Below are 22,279 nucleotides of genomic sequence, written 5' to 3'. Positions count from 1 at the left end.
GATAGAGTTTCTGGCTTTTCCTGTTAATTGTGGGCCGGTGTAAGGTATTATGGGCCTTTTTTCGGCGTGATTGGACCATCCGGCCCGAAAGTACGTCGGCCCATCGGGAAAACTCCCGAATCTCCCGATGGCCAGTCCAGCCCTGCATGGACACAATTACAAATTTTTTGTATTAACGAAACGACAAAAATCTGGCTGCAATCACAATACCTTTGCAAGTAGATATTTGTACAAACTTGTGCAGCCCTCTGACAAACCTGGAGCTGATGCAGTCGAGTGAAGAATCTACGGTCTTGTCGTGGACAAACTCCAAATCCCATGTCCTCGATCTTCTCCTCAATTCAGAAAGACGTCTGTCTGTCTTAATGATTCATTAGTAATAATATGTTTGCAGTTCTACTCCTACTATACAGGAATGACCTGCACCCCATGGTTTTAAAGAAGCTCAGGTTCTTGGTTTAATCTTTGTTGTGACGTGCTTTAATCCTGATTTGATCAGTTTACGCCCTCATTTAGAGGCTCAGCACTGGATCAGTTCTTACATTATTAAAAACACAAAATAAAATCCTGTCTAAAAAAACTGAGTAGCTTGTATAAGGCTCTATATGAATCCCAGCAAAGATATGCTCACGTACAGCCGACAGCGAGTGGTTTCTAGAGCCTGGACGTTTGAAGCGTTTAAATAAGTAGGTAAAATGACACGATTAAAAACAACTCACCTCTAACTTATTAAAGCCTCGGGGAGGAGGACGGGCGCGACACCAAAACCAGTCCGTGTAGAAACAGGGATCTTCAGTTCTGTTTACCTTTTGCTGAAAAATTCATAAAAAATAATAATTCTAAAAATAAAATAACATAGGTCTCAAATCCATGCTTTAAATGTGCTTTCAGAATCTTCTGCTCAATGACTTAAATATACAATAACAATATAGACTGACCATCTTCTTAGTGACGTCACCGTTTTGAACGCGTGTTTTGACGGAGGTGTCAATCAAAACAGCTGATCATGTGACTGTACATCGGCGCCGCGTCAAACATATGATCAATAAATGCGTGTTTTTGAACCTCAAATGGCCGTATACAGGCGAGTGTATCATGTATATCATCGCGGACGCTCGGCATCACTGTCCCCAAAAGGACTGAAGCAGAGGAAGTGTGAGTTACGAGACTCCATTAGACTCCAGCTCAAAGCTAGCCCGAAGAGAACGCACCTTCGCCGGGTACAGGCCGGTTAAAACAGGGCCGTGACGCACCTGTGGGACTGATACTGGAGTGCTCGTCCCATGAAGACAGCAGAAGGTTGGAAAAGGCTTTAAATTGTTATTATTGCTGTAATGCAATGCCATATTGTAAAAGTTCCTGGAGCAGTGTTTGAGAGTTGTTTGGGTCCGGCTTGGTTTGACCTGGATCCCTCATCTTTTAGCTTTAATGAACAACAGTTTGGCCTCAGATTCACACAAATAACAAATATCGTTCTGCGCGTCTGGTTTGTGTTTGCTGCTTTGTTCGCTTGTGCGACGGATTCAAGCGACTGTATGACTGTGATATGTTTCTTTGGCATTATTGTAGTTTTATTCATTGTTGCATTTTTGTTTGTTTTGTAGTTGGCTAAACCGAGCAGAATTTGTACTACGCGCTCTATGCTACGAGTTGTCCGATATCGTGAAATGAGCCGCGCCCGGGCTCTCATTCAAATACAGAAAAACCCACCACGTCAAGGGAGACGCACACGGGTCCCTTTTGCGTTCGATATTACGCATAAAGGTGCGTACACACCAAAAGGCGTTACTGTTACTGCAACATGGAGGACAAGTTGGTCGTCACGGTAAAGGAATAGACAGAAACTTGGAGTGAGGTCATATCTTGTACTAACAAAGCATTTTTTTGTGTGTCAATTTTAATGACCCTGCCCTGTGTCACCATGTGTAACCATCACATACCACTTCATTTGCATGTTGGAAACATACAGTAACTGTAATATTAGTGACACATTGTAAAAAATATATCGATTTTTTCAGCGGAGGTGCAAAAATAAGTGGAAGAGTTTGAGGGACACCTCCTCCTTCTTTCAAGAAGGGGCCAACATGAGCCAGGAGCGCCTGTGTCCCAATGCGTGACAGCAGGTCATGGAACAGGGCCCGGGACTTTAAGGGCGCCCTCACACATGTCCATCCGAGCCGCGCCCAAGCGCTGGAAGCCCCTTCAGCACGGTTTGTTTGTGCAGTGTGAGTACAATCAAACCATGCCCAAGTCGGACTCTGTTCCGGACTTTGGCCGCTTGGAGGAGGTGGGCCAGGGCGCGGCTCGGTGGCTCGTGTTTGCGCACACGCACGGATACAAGCGGCTGTTATAAGGGCGGGTGCTTTTGTCACGTAAAACAGTGAGAAAAGGCAGAGCAGCGGCTGCCTCGCTCTCGTCTCCCCGGCCCCCGAGCGCTTCGTTCCCGACGCCCTGGCCGCTTCACGCTCGTCTCGGGCTGACTTTACGGGAGCGGCTGCGCTTCTCCCGCCCTGTGTCCGAGCTTCTCTGCTGCTGTACCTGGTTTAGTGGGACAGATAAAACCTGCGGGTGCTTTTATCGCTTGTGATTTTGGTGCGTTCGTGTTAAGTGCTTTGCTGTAACGTAAAGCGTCGACTTCAGGAGTTCACCAACATAAAGCTGTTTAAAGGAATAGGCCACCGTTTTTACATACTGAGATATGCTCTTACCTCACTTTAGCCGAGTTAATATATCCCCGTCTGGTCTTTGTCCGTGCGCTCACACATACGCAGCCTCTCCCACATGTCCTATAGCTCCAAAAAAGCTCACGATAGAAGCTACCAAGCTCTTCCACGTGTTCCCTATTTAAATAAAGTTACGTGAAGTGTTTTCATGCGAAGTATATTTACCCAGAAATGTAGCATGTGGATTTTATAAGCAAATAAAAAGGGGGACTATATTGTGAGGCGTAATGATACGAGGAGCACAGCGTCCGCGCAGTAACTCCTAAAGACTCCCCCGCTCACTTCCGTCAATAACCTTTAGGAGTTACTGCGCGGACGTTTTGCTCCTCGTATCATTACGCCTCACAATATAGTCCCCCTTTTTATTTGCTTATGAAATCCACATGCTACATTTCTGTGTAAATATACTTCGCATGAAAACACTTGACGTAACTTTATTTAAATAGGGAACACGTGGAAGAGCTTGGTAGCTTCTATCGTGAGCTTGTTTGGAGCTATGTGACATGTGGGAGAGGCTGCGTATGTGTGAGCGCACGGACAAAGACCAGACGGGGATATATTAACACGTCTAAAGTGAGGTAAGAACATATTTTAGTATGTAAAAACGGTGGCCTATTCCTTTAAATTCGACTATTACATTCACCACAGCCCTTTTTGTTAAACTGTAGTAAAATGCAAAGAAAAGTGGAGTGAAGAGATTTGACAGGGCTCATATAGACATTATTTCACGCAGCTGTTTAAGGTTTTTTTTTCTCCCGCATTATGTTGCGCTGCTGCTGCTGCTCACGTGCACTCGTAAACAACTCCTCGTGCTCGGCCACGGCTCGGTTCGTTTGTGTAAGTGTGAGCGCGGGCCGTTCGGGGCATCCAGGCCTTTCCTCAAACGAGCTCGAGAGCGGCAGGTTCGGATGTCGAGTGTGAGTGCGCCCTGAGTCAACAACCGGTGGCCAGACACGCCTCCTATGTCTGACGCGCCGGCAAACAGGCGTCTGTCGCGAGTGTGAAGTGTGTGAAGCGGCGTCGTTTGGCGTCCAACGAGAGGCAGACGGGGCGTGGACGCACCTTGAGGCGAGTGACCGGTCGTCAGTTTATGACGCTTTCGGAGTAGGTAAGTAAGTAAGTAAGTAATCTTTATTTATATAGCACCTTTCACAGGCAAAGGCCACAAAGTGCTTCACAACACAGTAAAAGCAGAAATTACATACAATATAAAAAAGGGGTCACAGCAACACAGAAAACATAGCAGCCCAAAAGTAGCTAATTAAAAGCTTGAACAAATAAATGTGTCTTAAGTTTGCATTTGAACGAATCAACAGAGTCAATACAGCGCAAAGAGGGCGGAAGATCATTCCAGAGCCTGGGAGCAACAGCCTGGAAGGATCGGTCGCCTCTAGTACGAAAACTAGTACGTGGAACCTTAAGCAGGTTCTGATCCACAGACCTCAGAGCCCGCGCAGGGGTGTAAGGCTGGACCAGAGCACTGAGATAAGAAGGAGCCTGATCCTCAGACCTCAGAGCCTCACAGGGGTGTCAGGCTGGACCAGAGCACTGAGATAAGAAGGAGCCTGATCCTCAGACCTCAGAGCCTCACAGGGGTGTCAGGCTGGACCAGAGCACTGAGATAAGAAGGAGCCTGACCATGCACGGCTCTGAAGGCTAGAACCAGAACTTTAAACTTGATCCTAAAAGACACTGGCAGCCAATGAAGCTGTTTTAAAATAGGGGATATGTGGGTCCTCCTGTTTGTGCGGGTCAGAATTCTCGCTGCAGAGTTTTGCACTAATTGCAGTCGAGAAGCTCCTTCTTGTTAAGACATGAAAACAAAAAAATAATCTAAACGTGAAGACACAAATGCATGGATGACAAGCTCCAGTGAGACTGTGTTGTCTTCCCTGAGCTTAGACGAGTTGATCCGTACCTGTCTGGTCTGTGTGGAAGAGCTCGGCCACTTCTAACTTCACCCCTGTTTGGAGCTATAGGAATATACTGTACAGGGAGAGGCCAAAAGCTAACAACATCTTTGGTCTTTGTGCACATCAACTCGTCTAAGCTCAGGTAAGAACAGATCTGTCAGTCTGTTCCTTTAACTCCAGAAACGCAGCACCGACACGTCTGTTTTCGTGAAACACACTGATGGCGCCCCCTGTTGGATTGGAGCTGTATCCGATGTAGAGGATCATGCCTCGTATGAAGATGTTTGTAAGTAAGATTCTCTCTGAAGCGTCGCAGCTCACGGTTCTACAATCCTCACGTCCAACAAAGTCACGTCGAAAAACCTTAGAAGACAAAAAAGTTGCAGCGTTTCACCAGACAGTGTGTGAAAGTCAGGACTTCCTGGTTCTCACGCCCTGTGACCGCTCTGTGCTCTACGTCCGAGAGGAACTGAAACTGCTGAGAACGCTTTGTCTGAGGACCTGATGTGTGATCCAAACATCTGCCCTGAGAAGAACACGTCAGTCCAGGCCTCAGCTGCAGCTCTGTGTCGTGTGGGCAGGGATTTTCAAGGAGATTCTTCTTGTACGTCCCACGTCTTCGTGTCGCTGAACTTTATCTCCATTTTGACAGAACTGTGGCTGAGTTCAGGCTCGTAGCAGCAGCTTTGAACACATGACTCTGTTGACCAGCTTACGAAGCTGGAGGAAAAAGGAAGCGGTAACGAGGACAGACTGTTAGAAAACATCTCTCTTACCACCCGCCAAAACCAAATGCATTCTCTCCCGATGTGTCTTTGGGGAACAGGAGAAAACGTGTTCAAGTGGGAGTGAAGAGGCACAATATGAAAATCTCAGGATAAATCTAAATATATTTGAGTATCATCAGCACAGCGCCGGGCCTAGAACTGACCCCTGTGGGACCCCGTAGTTCTCTGTTGGTCAGTCTTCGGTCAGTCTCAGTGTGAGGTTAAGGTCAGACGGGCCTTTCTGTGGGATTTAAACGCTGCGTCCGTGTCTTTCATCTGGTTCCTCAAAAAACACGTTCAAGAGGGGCTTCTGTCACGCAAGGACATACATATACATACATAAATATATAAATAAATAAATAAATACATAAATACATATATACATACATACATACATACATACATACATACATACATACATACATAAATACATACATACATACATACATACATACATACATACATATACATACATAAATATATAAATACATACATACATACATACATACATAAATAAATACATAAATAAATAAATAAATAAATAAATAAATAAATAAATACATAAATACATACATACATAAATACATACATACATACATACATAAATACATAAATAAATACATAAATAAATAAATAAATAAATAAATACATAAATACATAAATACATACATACATACATACATACATACATACATACATACATACATAAATACATACATAAATACATACATAAATACATACATAAATACATACATAAATACATAAATAAATACATAAATATATAAATAAATAAATAAAAATAAATACATACATAAATACATACATACATACATATATACATACATACATACATAAATATATAAATAAATAAAAATAAATACATACATAAATACATACATACATACATACATACATACATACATATATACATACATAAATAAATATATAAATAAATAAATACATACATACATAAATAAATACATAAATAAATAAATACATAAATACATACATACATACATACATACATACATACATACATACATACATACATACATAAATACATACATACATACATACATAAATACATACATAAATATATACATAAATAAAATAAAAAATAAATACATAAATAAATACATAAATACATAAATAAACACATAAATAAATACATAAATAAATAAATACATAAATAAAATAAAAAATAAATACATACATAAATACATAAATAAATACATACATAAATACATAAATGAATACATAAATACATAAATAAATACATACATACATACATAAATACATAAATACATAAATAAATACATACATACATATATAAATACATAAATACATAAATAAATACATACATATATACATACATACATACATACATACATACATACATACAGAAATACATAAATACATAAATAAATACATACATAAATACATACATACATACATACATACATACATACATACATACATACATACATACATACATAAATACATAAATATATAAATACATAAATAAATAAATGGTAAATGGTAAATGGTCTCAACTTATATAGCGCTTTTCCACCTACATTAGGCACTCAAAGCGCTTTACAGCAAGGATCCACTCACCCATTCATACACCAATGTACGCAGACACTGGGGGCAATGTGGGTGAAGTGTCTTGCCCAAGGACACAACGACAGTGTGCACTTTCAGGAGGTGGGAATCGAACCCCCAACCTTCCGATCACGAGACGACCCTCTCTACCATCTGCGCCACCGTCGCCCCATACATACATATATACATACATACATACATACATACATACATACATACATACATACATAAATACATACATACATACATACATACATACATACATACATACATACATAAATACATAAATACATACATACATACATACATACATACATACATACATACATACATACATACATACATACATAAATACATAAATACATAAATAAATACATAAATAAATACATACATACATAAATACATACATACATACATACATACATACATACATACATACATACATACATACATACAGAAATACATAAATATATAAATACAAAAATAAATACATAAATACATACATACATGAATAAATAAATATATAAATACATAAATAAATACATAAATAAATGCACAAATACATACATACATAAATACAAACACAGCCTCACCGTCCCCCCATGAAGCACGAGGCGTGTCCACCTCCATCTGTCAGGAGGAAGGAGGAGGAGCTTCTCCAGTCATATAAGAGACAGCAGCTTCTCCTCAGAGGACCACAGAGGACCACAGAGCACCACAGAGCACCACAGAGCACCACAGAGGACCACAGAGCACCACAGAGGACGATCATGGTGAGCAGCACTTTAACACGATGGGCACAGCAGACACAGGGGTAAAGCTGAACAGTGGGTTCTTGGTGCTGAGTTACTTCACTGACTTATTAAAGCTGAATTTCCCAAATGCACCTGAGACTTTTCTCATTAAAGCTGAAGCTCTGGCTCCAGAACAAACAAAAATGTGAGACTCACCTGTAAGTGAAGACTTGAATGAAGCTCTTTTCTGTTGTTTTCCGCAATTTTGAACATAAAAGATCTCACCTGGAAACAAAGGATCTCACAATAACATGTTTAAATATTGCCCTGATTTAATGTTTCTCCATAGGTTTATTTGGGAAATGTCAAGGCCAATTTCTAAAAATGTATTTCTCTCACACTGCGGTGACAATATCTCCACTTCACTCGCTCCAAAGACTTTCCTGGACTGAACTCAGTTTTGAAGGTTTGCTAATATCTCGTTCCAACTCGATTTATTGAGTAAAAACATTTTAAAAAAATCCCTCTGAAAAAGTGCTTGTAACTAATATGTGACAAAATAAAACCGAACATTTGAATCTGGCTCGATCTGTTTTGGCATAAACGCCTTATTTTTATATGAAAATATAAAATGATGTCAGTTTCTACAGCAAAGGCTTCAAATCTTAAATCACATCTTTAAATTCCAAATGTTTCCCTGTCCACCTGCAGCGCCTCCTTCACTGTATTAAAGTCATTTGTCACGTTCGTCTCGTGTCTGATCTGCTGTTTTCTTACAGTCGAAGGAAACGTCTCAGAAGATCCAGAACATCCAGATGATCGTTGGAGGCCTGGGCCGACCCTTCACTCTGGGCATGTTGTATCATGCACCAAAGGACGAGCTGGTCCCAGGTCAGTTTCCCGTCACTAATCCTCCGTGTGAAGAATGTTTAACTGAGTGTTTGTGTTGTAGGACTGTCGGTGTTGGACTCTCAGACCTTAAAGAGCCTGACTGTGCTCCAGCCCCAGAGGAGCAGTCACTTTGACGTCAGTGCGTCAGACGCCACTAAAGACAGCTCCTTTAACCTGAACGTGGACGCGTCTCTGAAGCTCAGCTTCATGAGTGGCCTGATCGAAGTGGGAGGGTCGGCCAACTACCTGAACAACAAAAAGGAGTCTAAGAACCAGTGCAGAGTGACCCTGCAGTACCAGGCCAGCACTCACTTTGAGCAGCTGTCGCTCACGGCAGAAGTGTGTGAGAAGATAAAGAGCAGTGAGATCATTGAGAAGGGCCTGGCCACACATGTGGTCACAGGGATAGAGTACGGAGCCAACGCTTTCTTTGTGTTCGACAGTCAGAAGGTCGAGGCCAGTGACGTTCAGACGGTCAAAGGACAAATGGAGGTAGCCATCAAAAAGATTCCTTCAGTAGAGATAGCTGGAGAGGCGAAGGTAGAGCTCACAGAAGAAGAAAAAAAACTTATTAAAACTTTCTCTGTTAAGTTTTTTGGAGATTTTCTTCTTGAGCAAAATCCTGCCTCATTTGAGGCAGCTGTGCAGACCTATGTGGATCTGCCGAAGCTGCTGATGGGAGCAGAAGGTACAGCACCAGTGAACACTGTTCCTCTGAAGGTCTGGCTGCTTCCAGTGGAGGTCTTTACCCTAAAGCCTGCTCTGGTGACTAAAGGCATCAGTGTGGGCTTAGTGCTCGAGGCTGAGGACACTCTGGAGGAGCTGGACAGCATCACCATGAGGTGTAATGACTGTCTGTCTGTCAGTGCAGTGGGGAAGTTCCCTCAGCTTCAGCAGCCGCTGCACAAGTTCCACAAACTGTGTCAGTATTACAGTGCAGAGCTGCAGAGGCAGATGGCAGAGCTATGTCCTGCCATTCGAGAGGGGACAGTCCCAGAGAGCGTCCTCAGAGGACTCTTTGAGGACAGACACAAGTCCCCGTTCAGTCAGGACAAACTCACCCAGTGGCTGCAGGACAAGGAGAGGGAGGTCAATGTGGTCCAGTCCAGTTTGGACATAATGAATACACTCCCAGTGAAGTCCACTCAGGCTGAGGTGGATAAGTTTGTGTTGGCTCCAGGAGAAGATACTCGCTGGGGCTTTACCTTCACTTCTCTGGAGACCACAGACGCTCAGCTGGAGGAGATGAGTCAGTACCTGAAAGCTCTGAAGACAGGGAAGCCTTATGAGTCACAGGAACGAGAGTCAGCAGCAGATCCCTGGTTCTACAACAATGATGTGGTGAAACGTCTGAGGACAGATGCAGTGTATTATAACGGTGTCAGTGCAGGTAACGCCATTTTTGTCACGGCAATAAACAACAAACGGTTCACTGGTTTTGCCATTTACTTATACCGAAACGGGGTCCAGGCGAGTCAATGGCAGGCAAAAACCGACCAGACTAAAGAACCTGTCAGTCAACCTGTGATTAAAGGTTCTAATCAGATGATCCTTTAGTTCTGACCTGCTCTCAGAACCTTGGACCTGATTCCACAAAAACAACTTTTTTTTTTAAAGTCGTATATGCCTGTTTTACATTTGATTATTTTAATCTTTTCATGTTTAAATGTTTAAGCAGAAAGCTTTGGATTTGGGTTCATCATTTACAATCTGTGAATGTTTTATTTCATGTTAATCAAACTCCTGCACAGATGTAATAAAAGGTTTTCCCCAATATTCCGCCTGGACTCTTTATTTCCAGATTCCAACAGACTCAGAAAGTTCACTGAGAAAAACACGACTTTCATTCATGCTGATGTTGAGGTCACAGTTACAGACCTTTAATGAAACTGTAGATATGTCCAGAGCAGTATGTTGTAACGAATGGCAGCTCTGGCGGCCATCTTGTGACTGGCCCTTCTAGCCCAGTGCAATGTAATCTAATGTAAGGGGGGGTATTCTGCAAAATGGACTTTTTCAAGCTTTCCATCCTGTTATTCTGTCACTCCCTCATTAAAAACATGGCTGAAGTGTTGCCTTGGCACATTCACGTATTTCTGAGTAATCTGTAAAAACTCTGATGGCGGCCATTTTAGGGATAGGTTTGCCTGAGTCCTCCTAGGAACGCCCCCACCTCCTGGAGACGCCTCCGAGCTTTGGTCACCAGCCGAGTAACCAACCACTGCTCTTTTTTTATTTTTTTTATTGAAAAGTATATGGATATACAGAGTATGCCAGGGGGTAACAGAATTGTACAATACAATTATTCAGTTACAAATATATTGTATATTGAGCAAATACTGATAGTTTTAAAGCTCCTATATCCTGCTAGTTTAGCCATTCCAAAGTGAAGTATAGGTATTTATATGATATATTGTACCTCTACCACTATGGAGCCTCATTTTTGTGATAGATATAAGTGTTTTCTGGAGGTATTTTTCAAACCCGGAAGACAAAACGCTTCGATTCAGTTAACTCCGCCCCCTCTCTCCGCACATACTTTACCGTAATATAAATAAACAGCAATAAGTGAAGTTACTTCACGATGCAGTTATAAGGAGTTGACATCTGCAACACAGCTTCATAAATGGCTAACACACAAGCTAATATGCTAACACACAAGCTAATATGCTAACACACAAGCTAATATGCTAACACACATGCTAATATGCTAACACACACATGCTAATATGCTAACACACAAGCTAATATGCTAACACACAAGCTAATATGCTAACACACATGCTAATATGCTAACACACATGCTAATATGCTAAAACACAAGCTAATATGCTAACACACAAGCTAATATGCTAACACACATGCTAATATGCTAACACACAAGCTAATATGCTAACACACATGCTAATATGCTAACACACATGCTAATATGCTAACACACAAGCTAATATGCTAACACACAAGCTAATATGCTAACACACATGCTAATATGCTAACACACAAGCTAATATGCTAACACACATGCTAATATGCTAACACACATGCTAATATGCTAACACACAAGCTAATATGCTAACACACAAGCTAATATGCTAACACACAAGCTAATATGCTAACACACATGCTAATATGCTAACACACATGCTAATATGCTAACACACAAGCTAATATGCTAACACACAAGCTAATATGCTAACACACATGCTAATATGCTAACACACATGCTAATATGCTAACACAAATGCTAATATGCTAACACACAAGCTAATATGCTAACACACATGCTAATATGCTAACACACATGCTAATATGCTAACACACAAGCTAGTATGCTAACACACAAGCTAATATGCTAACACACAAGCTAATATGCTAACACACAAGCTAATATGCTAACACACATGCTAATATGCTAACACACATGCTAATATGCTAACACACAAGCTAATATGCTAACACACAAGCTAATATGCTAACACACAAGCTAATATGCTAACACACATGCTAATATGCTAACACACATGCTAATATGCTAACACACAAGCTAATATGCTAACACACATGCTAATATGCTAACACACATGCTAATATGCTAACACACAGCTTAACACACACATGCTAATATGCTAACACACAAGCTAATATGCTAACACACATGCTAATATGCTAACACACATGCTAATATGCTAACACACATGCTAATATGCTAACACACACATGCTAATATGCTAACACACAAGCTAACACACAAGCTAATATGCTAACACACATGCTAATATGCTAACCCGCGTTTGGACTGACTCACCCTCTGCTCCATCGCTGTTTACATTATGGGACTCGCGTTGGTTATAAAAGTTAATCCACTTTGGTTCTGGTGAAGGTTCACCAAACATCCATCAGAGACAGTCACAGGAAAACTATATTTTGGTGAAAGTCGCTGAATCCCAGAGAAAAAAACAGCTGAGTGGCCTCTTCCTGAAAAAGGTTGAATAAACTCCTCGTCCTCGTAGCCAAACGCGCTTCTTTTTCTCCGTGACATGATCGTTAGGTAAGAATAAAGAACAGGTGTGTCCAGTTATAACGAGCTCCATCTTCAGCTGCAGCGCAAACATGACTGATCTGCTTGATTTTTGTCTTTTTTTGCCGGATTTTTGTCTTTTTTTCTAGATTTTTGTCTTTTTTTGCTGGATTTTTGTCTTTTTTTGACGGATTTTTGTCTTTTTTTCCCCTGGATTTTTGTCTTTTTTTTCTGGATTTTTGTCTTTTTTTTGTGTCCGCATGTGTGCTGTGTGTCTAACCCCTGTGTCTGCATGTGTGCCCTCGATATATCGGGGTATCGGCTACAAATATCCGATACTGAACCGATACCAGTTTTGGCTCTAACACCTTCTGTGAATATGGACATGCTGCATATCATTGTAAAGGGGAGAACCAGGGGAATCCAACCGCTGCGTTAGTTTTAACCTCCGCAAATCTATTTGTGATCGACGCGCACAAATCCGTGGTTAGCATCAGTATGCTAATGCTAACGATAGAAATACCTAAAGTCGCCTAATAAAGAAATAACTGATCGCTCAGAGAAAGGCACTTTAACCTCTTAACTCTTGACGTCATCAGATTTTTTCTTTTTCATCATTTTTTTGTTGGGCGTTCAACTCATTTTTGTCATTTTTTCGTCAATTTCTTGTCAGTTTCTTGTGCCATTTTTATGACCTTTTGACACTTTTTCCTCAATTTTTTCTCACTTTTTTGTCACATTTCCATAATTTTCCCACAATTGTTTCCGTCTCAGTTTGGGGTAAAGCATTTTCGTCACATTTTTGTCATTTTTTCGTCACATTTTTGTCATTTTTTGTCAATTTTTTTCATTTTTTCGTCACATTTTTGTCAAATTTTTGTCATTTTTTTGTCACATTTTTGTCATTTTTTCGTCCATTTTTTGTCACAATTTTGTCATTTTTTCGTCAATTTTTGTCATTTTTTTGTAACATTTTTGTCATTTTTTTGTAACATTTTTGTTATTTTTTTGTCACATTTTTGTCACATTTTTTGTCATTTTTTCGTCACATTTTTGTCATTTTTTCGTCACATTTTTGTCATTTTTTCGTCAATTTTTGTCATTTTTTGTCCATTTTTGTCACTTTTTCGTCCATTTTTGTCATTTTTTCGTCCATTTTTGTCATTTTTTGTCACATTTTTCATCAATTTTTCATCACTTTTGTCATTTTTTCGTCAATTTTTCGTCAAATTTTTGTCAATTTTTTTCCTCTTTTTCATCAATTTTTCGTCACTTTTTTCTCACATTTCCATCATTGTTTTCGTCTCAGTTTTGTTGCTATTTTCTCACCTTTTTTCCAGAAGCTTTTGGATTGGGGGCAAAGCCAAACTGGAGAAAATGTGCTCGGTTCAGGTGGGAGTTAAGGGGTTAAAGGAAGTCTCTTGGTATCGGTAAACATCGGATATCGGCCGATCCTCAAACCCTGGATCGGTGCATCTCTAGTTTAAAGCGTTGAACTGAGAGAAACAAAGAAGAAGTGCAGAGTTCACAGACACGAGACCAGGCCTGGCTTTTGGGACAGACTTTATTCTCTCCGTTACACATCGCAGTCACGTGACCGGAGCGTCCAATCACAGCGCGGCGGAGGCGGGTGCAGCGATCCGATTGGCCGCCGGGGGGGAAAGTGCAGGTTTAAAAACGTGAAGCGCAAACACAAACAGGACAAGCCACGAAGGAAGCAGCGCCTTGACGAGAAAAACATCTACGGACACGAGGAGGAAGAAGAAGAAGAAGAAGAAGAAGAAGAAGAAGGACAATGAGGAGGAGAGCGCCCCCTCCTGGTGCAACACTGTAATTCACTGAGGTTCTTCACAGCAGAGCGAGTCACGTGGTGGATTTTTGGGGAGAATACTTTGAAATAGTATTTAGTTACTCAATACTTGCCTTAAAATGTATTTTGTGTTTTGCATGACTTTGTCCAATGGGAGTACTGTTTGCTGAATACTTTGAATACTTTTCGAATACTGTCATTATGTATAAGTATGGAACAGCTGTTATGAAGTCGCTAACTTTTTTTTCATTTTTTTTCCTTCATTTTTTCGTCATTTTTTCGTTAATTTTTTGTTAATTTCTTGTGGCATTTTTTATCATTTTTTGTCACTTTTTTGTCTTTTTTTTCGTCAAATTTTTCATCAATTTTTTGTCACTTTTTTGTCACTTTTTTCTCGATTTTTCGTGGAATTTTTCTCACTTTTTTGTCTTTTTTTTCATCAAATTTTTCATCAATTTTTCATCACTTTTTTGTCACTTTTTTCTCAATGTTTTCTCGATTTTTCGTCATTTTTTTCTCAATTTTTCGTGGATTTTTTCTCACTTTGTTGTCAGTTTTTTGTCAATTTTTTGTCACATTTTTGTCATTTTTTCGTCCATTTTTTGTCAATTTCTTGAGACATTTTTGTGACATTTTTGCCACTTTTTCATCAATTTTTTGTCACTTTTTTGTCACTTTTTTGTCACATTTCCATCATTGTTTTCGTCTCAGTTTTGTTGCTCTGTTTTGCATGACTTTGTCCAATCGGAGTACTACTGTTTGCTGAATACTGTCATTATGTATAAATATGGAACAGCTGTTATGAAGTCGCTCGCCTTTAATGATGAACTCTTTAACTGTCGGCCAATGGAGCAGCAGATACAGCGTCACGTGACTCGTCACGTGACTCGTCATGTGACTCGTGTGTTTGTTTGACCTGAGGCTTAAAGTGTTTGACCTCTGACCTCCCGCCTGAACCGAGAGGATCTTCTTCCTCACGTCATCGGATTTGTTTCCAGCATTTTTTTGTTGGGTTTTCAGCTCATTTTTCTAACTTTTTTTTCCATTTTTTTTTTCTTCATTTTTTCGTCAAATTTTTGTCATTTTTTCGTTAATTTTTTGTTAATTTCTTGTGGCATTTTTTGTCATTTTTTTGTCTTTTTTTTCGTCAAATTTTTCATCAATTTTTCGTCACTTTTTTGTCAAATTTTTGTCATTTTTTGTGAATTTCTTGAGACATTTTTGTGACATTATTGCCACTTTTTCATCAATTTTTCGTCACTTTTTTGTCACATTTTGTCACTTTTTTGTAAATTTCTTCTCAATTTTTCGTCCAATTTTTCTCAATTTTTCGTGGAATTTTTCTCACTTTTTTGTCAATTTTTTGTCACATTTTTGTCATTTTTTCGTCAATTTTTTCATCACATTTTTTGTCATTTTTTGTTAATTTCTTGAGACATTTTTGTGACATTTTTGCCACTTTTTCATAAATTTTTTGTCACTTTTTTGTCACATTTCCATCATTGTTTTCGTCTCAGTTTTGTTGCTCTGTTTTGCATGACTTTGTCCAATGGGAGTACTGTTCGCTGAATACTTTGAATACTTTTCGAATACTGTCATTATGTATAAATATGGAACAGCTGTTATGAAGTCGCTCACCTTTAATGATGAACTCTTTAACTGTCGGCCAATGGAGCAGCAGATACAGCGTCACGTGACTCGTCATGTGACTCGTCATGTGACTCGTGTGTTTGTTTGAACTGAGGCTTAAAGTGTTTGACCTCTGACCTCCCGCCTGAACCGAGAGGATCTTTTTCCTCACGTCATCGGATTTGTTTCCAGCATTTTTTTGTTGGGTTTTCAGCTCATTTTTCTAACTTTTTTTTCCATTTTTTTTTCTTCATTTTTTCGTCAATTTTTTGTCACATTTTTGTCCATTTTTCGTTAATTTTTTGTTAATTTCTTGTGGCATTTTTTGTTTTGTTTTTTGTCAAATTTTTCATCGATTTTTCGTCACTTTTTTGTCAAATTTTTGTCATTTTTTGTTAATTTCTTGAGACATTTTTGTGACATTATTGCCACTTTTTCATCAATTTTTCGTCACTTTTTTGTAATTTTTTTCTAAATTTTTCGTCCAATTTTTCTCAATTTTTCGTGGAATTTTTCTCACTTTTTTGTCAATTTTTTGTCAAATTTTTGTCACATTTTGTAATTTTTTGTCACATTTTTGTCATTTTTTGTTAATTTCTTGAGACATTTTTGTGACATTTTTGCCACTTTTTCATCAATTTTTCGTCACTTTTTTGTCACTTTTTTGTCAATTTTTTCTCAATTTTTTCTCAATTTTTCATCATTTTTTTCTCACTTTTTCGTCATTTTTTTCTCAATTTTTCGTGGAATTTTTCTCACTTTGTTGTCATTTTTTCGTCCATTTTTTGTCCATTTTTTGTCACTTTTTTGTCTTTTTTTTCGTCACTTTTTTGTCATTTTTTGTTAATTTCTTCAGACATTTTTGTCACATTTTTGCCACTTTTTCACCAATTTTTCGTCCCTTTTTTGTCACATTTCCATCATTGTTTTCGTCTCAGTTCTGTCGCTCTTTTCTCACCTCTTTTCCAGAAGCTTTCAGATTGGGGTAAAGCCAAACTGGAGAAACTGCTCTCGGTTCAGGCGGGAGTTAAGAGGTTAATAATAAATCGTAACTTGCGACGACACCTGCAGTGGCGCTCATGGCCTCTAGGGGGAAGAGTTTACATAGTTCTGCTTTAACATAGAAGAACAGCAGTTATTTGTGATTGTGGACACCTCATGTGTTCCGGTCTCAGCGCAGAGCCTCCTCCTCCTCCTCCTCCCCCTCCTCCTCCTCCTCCTCCTCCTCCTCCTCCTCCTCCTCCTCCTCCGTTAAAGTGGTCACACTCTGGATAAACCTTTACATTTATAGAAACTCAGCAGCAGCTTTAACATTCGCGACACAAAACGTCTGTGCAAAAAACTCTTCCCGTCGCACCGGGTTTTCTGCGTAACAGTCGAAGCCGTGGGGGGGGGGGGGGCGGGGCATGGGGGGGGGGCGTGGGCGGGGCGTGGAGGGGGGGCGGGAGTTGAACCAGCAACTTGTGTGCGTTTTATCAGGTCGGTTTGAGGTCCGGCGTGCGGGGAGTAAAAAGTGGCAGCATCTGAAGCCTCCAGCAGGGGGGGGCAGTGTGGAAATCCTTTAAAACCCTTTCAAATCAGATCACATTCACAAACAAGAGCTCTCGATCGTCCAGGACGGTGAAAGCAAGAGTCCTCAGAGGTGAAAGAGCTGATCCATGACAGAGCCGGGGGGAGATGGTGTAGTTAGGGGGCGCTGAGGGACAAAATGTGCCCCCAAAATACTTTTTCTGTGATAAATCCTGTTTATTAACCTCTTAACTCCCGCCTGAACCGAGAGCTTTTTCTCCAGTTCAGCTTTACCCAAATCCTGTAGGCCAGTGTAACGCCTCATTTGAAAGACCTACGAAACTAAAGTGAGCTTTTTCCTCACGTCAGATTTTTTTTCATCACTTTTTTTGTTTTTTAGTCAAATTTTTCTCACTTTTTTGTCAAATTTTTGTCACTTTTTCGTAAATTTTTCCCAAATTTTTCGTCAATTTTTTCTAAATTTTTCGTCAAATTTTTCTCACTTTTTCGTCATTTTTTTGTCACTTTTTTGTCAAATTTTTGGTCAAATTTTGTGTCAATTTTTCGTCATTTTTTTGTAAATTTTTCGTCAAATTTTTGTCAATTTTTCGTCAATTTTTTCAAAAATTTTCGTCAAATTTTTATCATTTTTTTGTCAAATTTTTCTCACTTTTTCATCAATTGTTTGTCAAATTTTTCTAAATTTTTGGTCAAATTTTTGGTCAAATTTTTGGTCAAATTTCACTGTCACTTTTTCGTCATTTTTTTGTCAATTTTTTGTCAATTTTTTGTCATTTTTTGTCAATTTTTCGTCACATTTTTCTCAATTTTTTGTCAATTTTTCATCAAATTTTTCTCACTTTTTCGTCAAATTTTTCTGAATTTTTTGTCAAATTTTTCTCACTTTTTCGTCACATTTTTCTCACTTTTTTTTCACATTTTCTTTTGTTTTCGTCTCAGTTTTGCTGCTATTTTCTCACCTTTTTCCCAGAAGCTTTTGGATTGGGGTAAAGCTGGAGAAAATGTGCTCGGTTCAGGCGGGGGTTAAGGGGTTAAACCATGTCTGACCCAAGAAGAAGCAAGTGGATTTAGTCGCCTTTATCTGTGCTCTGTTTTCCTTCATCTCTAACTAAACCAAAGTCGTTCTGAGTGATGAGCAGAGGCCGCCCTGATGAAGACTCCTGGATGATTGTGGAAACGTTGGCCTCCTCAGTCTGGGTTTCCTGAATGGCGGAGGTGCTCTGCGTGTCCCTTCGCTCCCTGCAGTTCCCTGGCGGAGGCTAGAGGGCGCTGCTGAGGATCTCCTGCACCTGAGCGTTGGTCTGGTCGTCCGAGTCCGCGTCCTGAGCGGCGGCGGCGGCGGCGGCCGTCGCGCCCCCCGGCTCCTCCCCTGACTCCTCCCCGCCCCCCGCGACGCCCCGCCCCTCTCCGTCCGTGTCCCGGTCCGGCGGCGTCTCCGTGATGTTCTGCGTGAAGATCTTACGGACGTGCGGGCGCGGCTCCCGGCTCCGCCTCTTCTCCAGGACGCAGGAGGCGTGGCTTACGTACGTCGCCCCTGGAAACAAAACAGATAAAAGAACATCGTGGGACAAGGTTCCCTCTGTAGACTCCCTCATACCTAGGGCTGGGTACCGTAAAGCTAAAGCTAAAGCTAAAGCTAAAGGCAAAGGCAAAGGCAAAGGCAAAGGCAAAGGCAAAGGCAAAGGTAAAGCTAAAGCTAAAGCTAAAGCTAAAGCTAAAGCTAAAGCTAAAGTTAAAGCTAAAGTTAAAGCTAAAGCTAAAGCTAAAGCTAAAGCTAAAGCTAAAGGTAAAGCTAAAGGTAAAGCTAAAGTTAAAGCTAAAGTTAAAGCTAAAGCTAAAGCTAAAGTTAAAGCTAAAGTTAAAGCTAAAGTTAAAGCTAAAGTTAAAGCTAAAGCTAAAGCTAAAGGTAAAGCTAAAGGTAAAGCTAAAGGTAAAGCTAAAGGTAAAGCTAAAGGTAAAGCTAAAGCTAAAGGTAAAGCTAAAGCTAAAGGTAAAGCTAAAGCTAAAGGTGAAGCTAAAGCTAACGATAAAGCTAGCGATAAAGCTAAAGGTAAAGCTAAAGCTAAAGGTAAAGCTAACGATAAAGCTAAAGGTAAAGGTAAAGCTAAAGCTAAAGGTAAAGGTAAAGCTAAAGGTAAAGCTAAAGGTAAAGCTAAAGCTAAATGTAAAGCTAAAGGTAAAGGTAAAGCTAAAGGTAAAGCTAAAGCTAAAGCTAAAGCTACAGCTAACGGTAAAGGTAAAGCTAAAGGTAAAGCTAAAGCTAAAGTTAAAGCTAAAGGTAAAGCTAACGGTAAAGCTAAAGGTAAAGCTAAAGGTGAAGCTAAAGCTAAAGCTAAAGGTAAAGCTAAAGCTAAAGCTAACGGTAAAGCTAAAGCTAAAGCTAAAGGCAAAGGCAAAGGCAAAGGCAAAGGCAAAGCTAAAGCTAAAGCTAAAGCTAAAGCTAAAGGTAAAGCTAAAGGTAAAGGTAAAGGTAAAGGTAAAGCTAAAGCTAAAGCTAAAGCTAAAGCTAAAGCTAAAGGTAAAGCTAAAGGTAAAGCTAAAGCTAAAGCTAAAGCTAAAGCTAAAGGTAAAGGTAAAGCTAAAGCTAAAGCTAAAGCTAAAGCTAAAGCTAAAGCTAAAGGTAAAGCTAAAGCTAAAGCTAAAGCTAAAGCTAAAGGTAAAGCTAAAGGTAAAGGTAAAGGTAAAGCTAAAGCTAAAGGTAAAGCTAAAGGTAAAGCTAAAGGTAAAGCTAAAGGTAAAGCTAAAGGTAAAGCTAAAGGTAAAGCTAAAGGTAAAGCTAAAGGTAAAGCTAAAGGTAAAGGTAAAGCTAAAGCTAAAGGTAAAGCTAAAGCTAAAGCTAAAGGTAAAGGTAAAGGTAAAGGTAAAGGTAAAGCTAAAGCTAAAGCTAAAGGTAAAGCTAAAGCTAAAGCTAAAGGTAAAGCTAAAGCTAAAGGTAAAGCTAAAGCTAAAGCTAAAGGTGAAGCTAAAGCTAACGATAAAGCTAAAGCTAAAGGTAAAGCTAACGATAAAGCTAAAGGTAAAGCTAAAGCTAAAGGTAAAGGTAAAGCTAAAGGTAAAGCTAAAGGTAAAGCTAAAGCTAAAGCTAAATGTAAAGCTAAAGGTAAAGGTAAAGCTAAAGGTAAAGCTAAAGCTAAAGCTAAAGCTACAGCTAACGGTAAAGGCAAAGGTAAAGCTAAAGCTAAAGCTAAAGCTAAAGCTAAAGCTAAAGGTAAAGCTAAAGGTAAAGCTAAAGTTAAAGCTAAAGGTAAAGCTAAAGGTAAAGCTAAAGTTAAAGCTAAAGTTAAAGCTAAAGGTAAAGCTAAAGCTAAAGCTAAAGGTAAAGCTAAAGGTAAAGGTAAAGCTAAAGGTAAAGCTAAAGGTAAAGCTAAAGCTAAAGGTAAAGCTAAAGCTAAAGCTAAAGTTAAAGCTAAAGGTAAAGGTAAAGGTAAAGGTAAAGCTAAAGCTAAAGTTAAAGCTAAAGTTAAAGCTAAAGGTAAAGGTAAAGGTAAAGCTAAAGCTAAAGGTAAAGGTAAAGGTAAAGGTAAAGGTAAAGCTAAAGGTAAAGCTAAAGCTAAAGCTAAAGGTAAAGGTAAAGTTAAAGCTAAAGGTAAAGCTAAAGTTAAAGCTAAAGTTAAAGCTAAAGGTAAAGCTAAAGGTAAAGGTAAAGCTAAAGGTAAAGCTAAAGGTAAAGCTAAAGGTAAAGCTAAAGGTAAAGCTAAAGCTAAAGCTAAAGCTAAAGCTAAAGCTAAAGGTGAAGCTAAAGCTAAAGGTGAAGCTAAAGCTAACGATAAAGCTAACGATAAAGCTAAAGGTAAAGCTAAAGCTAAAGGTAAAGCTAACGATAAAGCTAAAGGTAAAGGTAAAGCTAAAGCTAAAGCTAAAGGTAAAGCTAAAGGTAAAGCTAAAGCTAAATGTAAAGCTAAAGGTAAAGGTAAAGCTAAAGGTAAAGCTAAAGCTAAAGCTACAGCTAACAGTAAAGGTAAAGCTAAAGGTAAAGCTAAAGCTAAAGTTAAAGCTAAAGGTAAAGCTAAAGTTAAAGCTAACAGTAAAGCTAACGGTAAAGCTAAAGCTAAAGCTAACGGTAAAGCTAAAGGTAAAGGTAAAGCTAAAGCTAAAGCTAATGGTAAAGCTAACGGTAAAGCTAAAGCTAAAGGTAAAGCTAAAGCTAAAGCTAACGGTAAAGGTAAAGCTACAGCTAACGGTAAAGCTAAAGGTAAAGGTAAAGCTAAAGCTAACGGTAAAGCTAACGGTAAAGCTAAAGCTAAAGCTAACGGTAAAGCTAAATAAAGCTAAAGCTAACGGTAAAGCTAAAGGTAAAGCTAAAGCTAACGGTAAAGCTAACGGTAAAGCTAACGGTAAAGCTAAAGGTAAAGCTAAAGCTAAAGGTAAAGCTAAAGCTAACAGTAAAGCTAACGGTAAAGCTAACGGTAAAGCTAAAGGTAAAGCTAAAGGTAAAGCTAAACCTAACGGTAAAGCTAACGGTACAGCTAAAGCTAACGGTAAAGCTAAAGGTAAAGCTAAAGGTAAAGCTAAAGGTAAAGCTACAGGTAAAGTTAAAGCTAACGGTAAAGCTAATGGTACAGCTAAAGCTAACGGTAAAGCTGAAGGTAAAGCTGAAGGGAAAGCTAAAGGTCCTGCCGGGTGTAGACTCCCTCATACCTAGGGCTGGGTACCGTTCGT

General features: G+C 39.4%; 2 protein-coding genes across 2 annotated transcripts in view; one reads left to right on the top strand and one right to left on the bottom strand.

The window, feature by feature from the left end:
- Window positions 1-2,164: 2,164 nt before the first annotated feature.
- LOC306978275 (neoverrucotoxin subunit alpha-like) lies at window positions 2,165-10,517 on the top strand (the record flags this gene model as incomplete). The annotated part of the gene is made up of 4 exons (XM_079576798.1): window positions 2,165-2,287; window positions 8,522-8,633; window positions 8,695-10,023; window positions 10,435-10,517. The coding sequence occupies 4 exons, from the start codon at window positions 2,165-2,167 to the stop codon at window positions 10,515-10,517; spliced, it is 1,647 nt and encodes a 548-aa protein (XP_079432924.1).
- Window positions 10,518-18,825: 8,308 nt separating this feature from the next.
- The window catches only part of ankfn1a (ankyrin repeat and fibronectin type III domain containing 1a), an 81,837-nt gene continuing 78,383 nt past the window's right edge, over window positions 18,826-22,279 (bottom strand). Inside the window, exon 19 of the mRNA XM_079577121.1 lies at window positions 18,826-19,154. Coding sequence (XP_079433247.1) covers window positions 18,880-19,154 — 275 coding nt within the window. The 3' untranslated portion in view covers window positions 18,826-18,879. The remainder of the gene's footprint in view (window positions 19,155-22,279) is intronic.

This window comes from Gobius niger (assembly GCF_951799975.1).
Source record: "Gobius niger genome assembly, chromosome: 19".
Lineage (NCBI taxonomy): Eukaryota > Metazoa > Chordata > Actinopteri > Gobiiformes > Gobiidae > Gobius > Gobius niger.
Note: the sequence above shows the minus strand (reverse complement) of the source record. Positions and strands in the feature narration are given on the sequence as shown.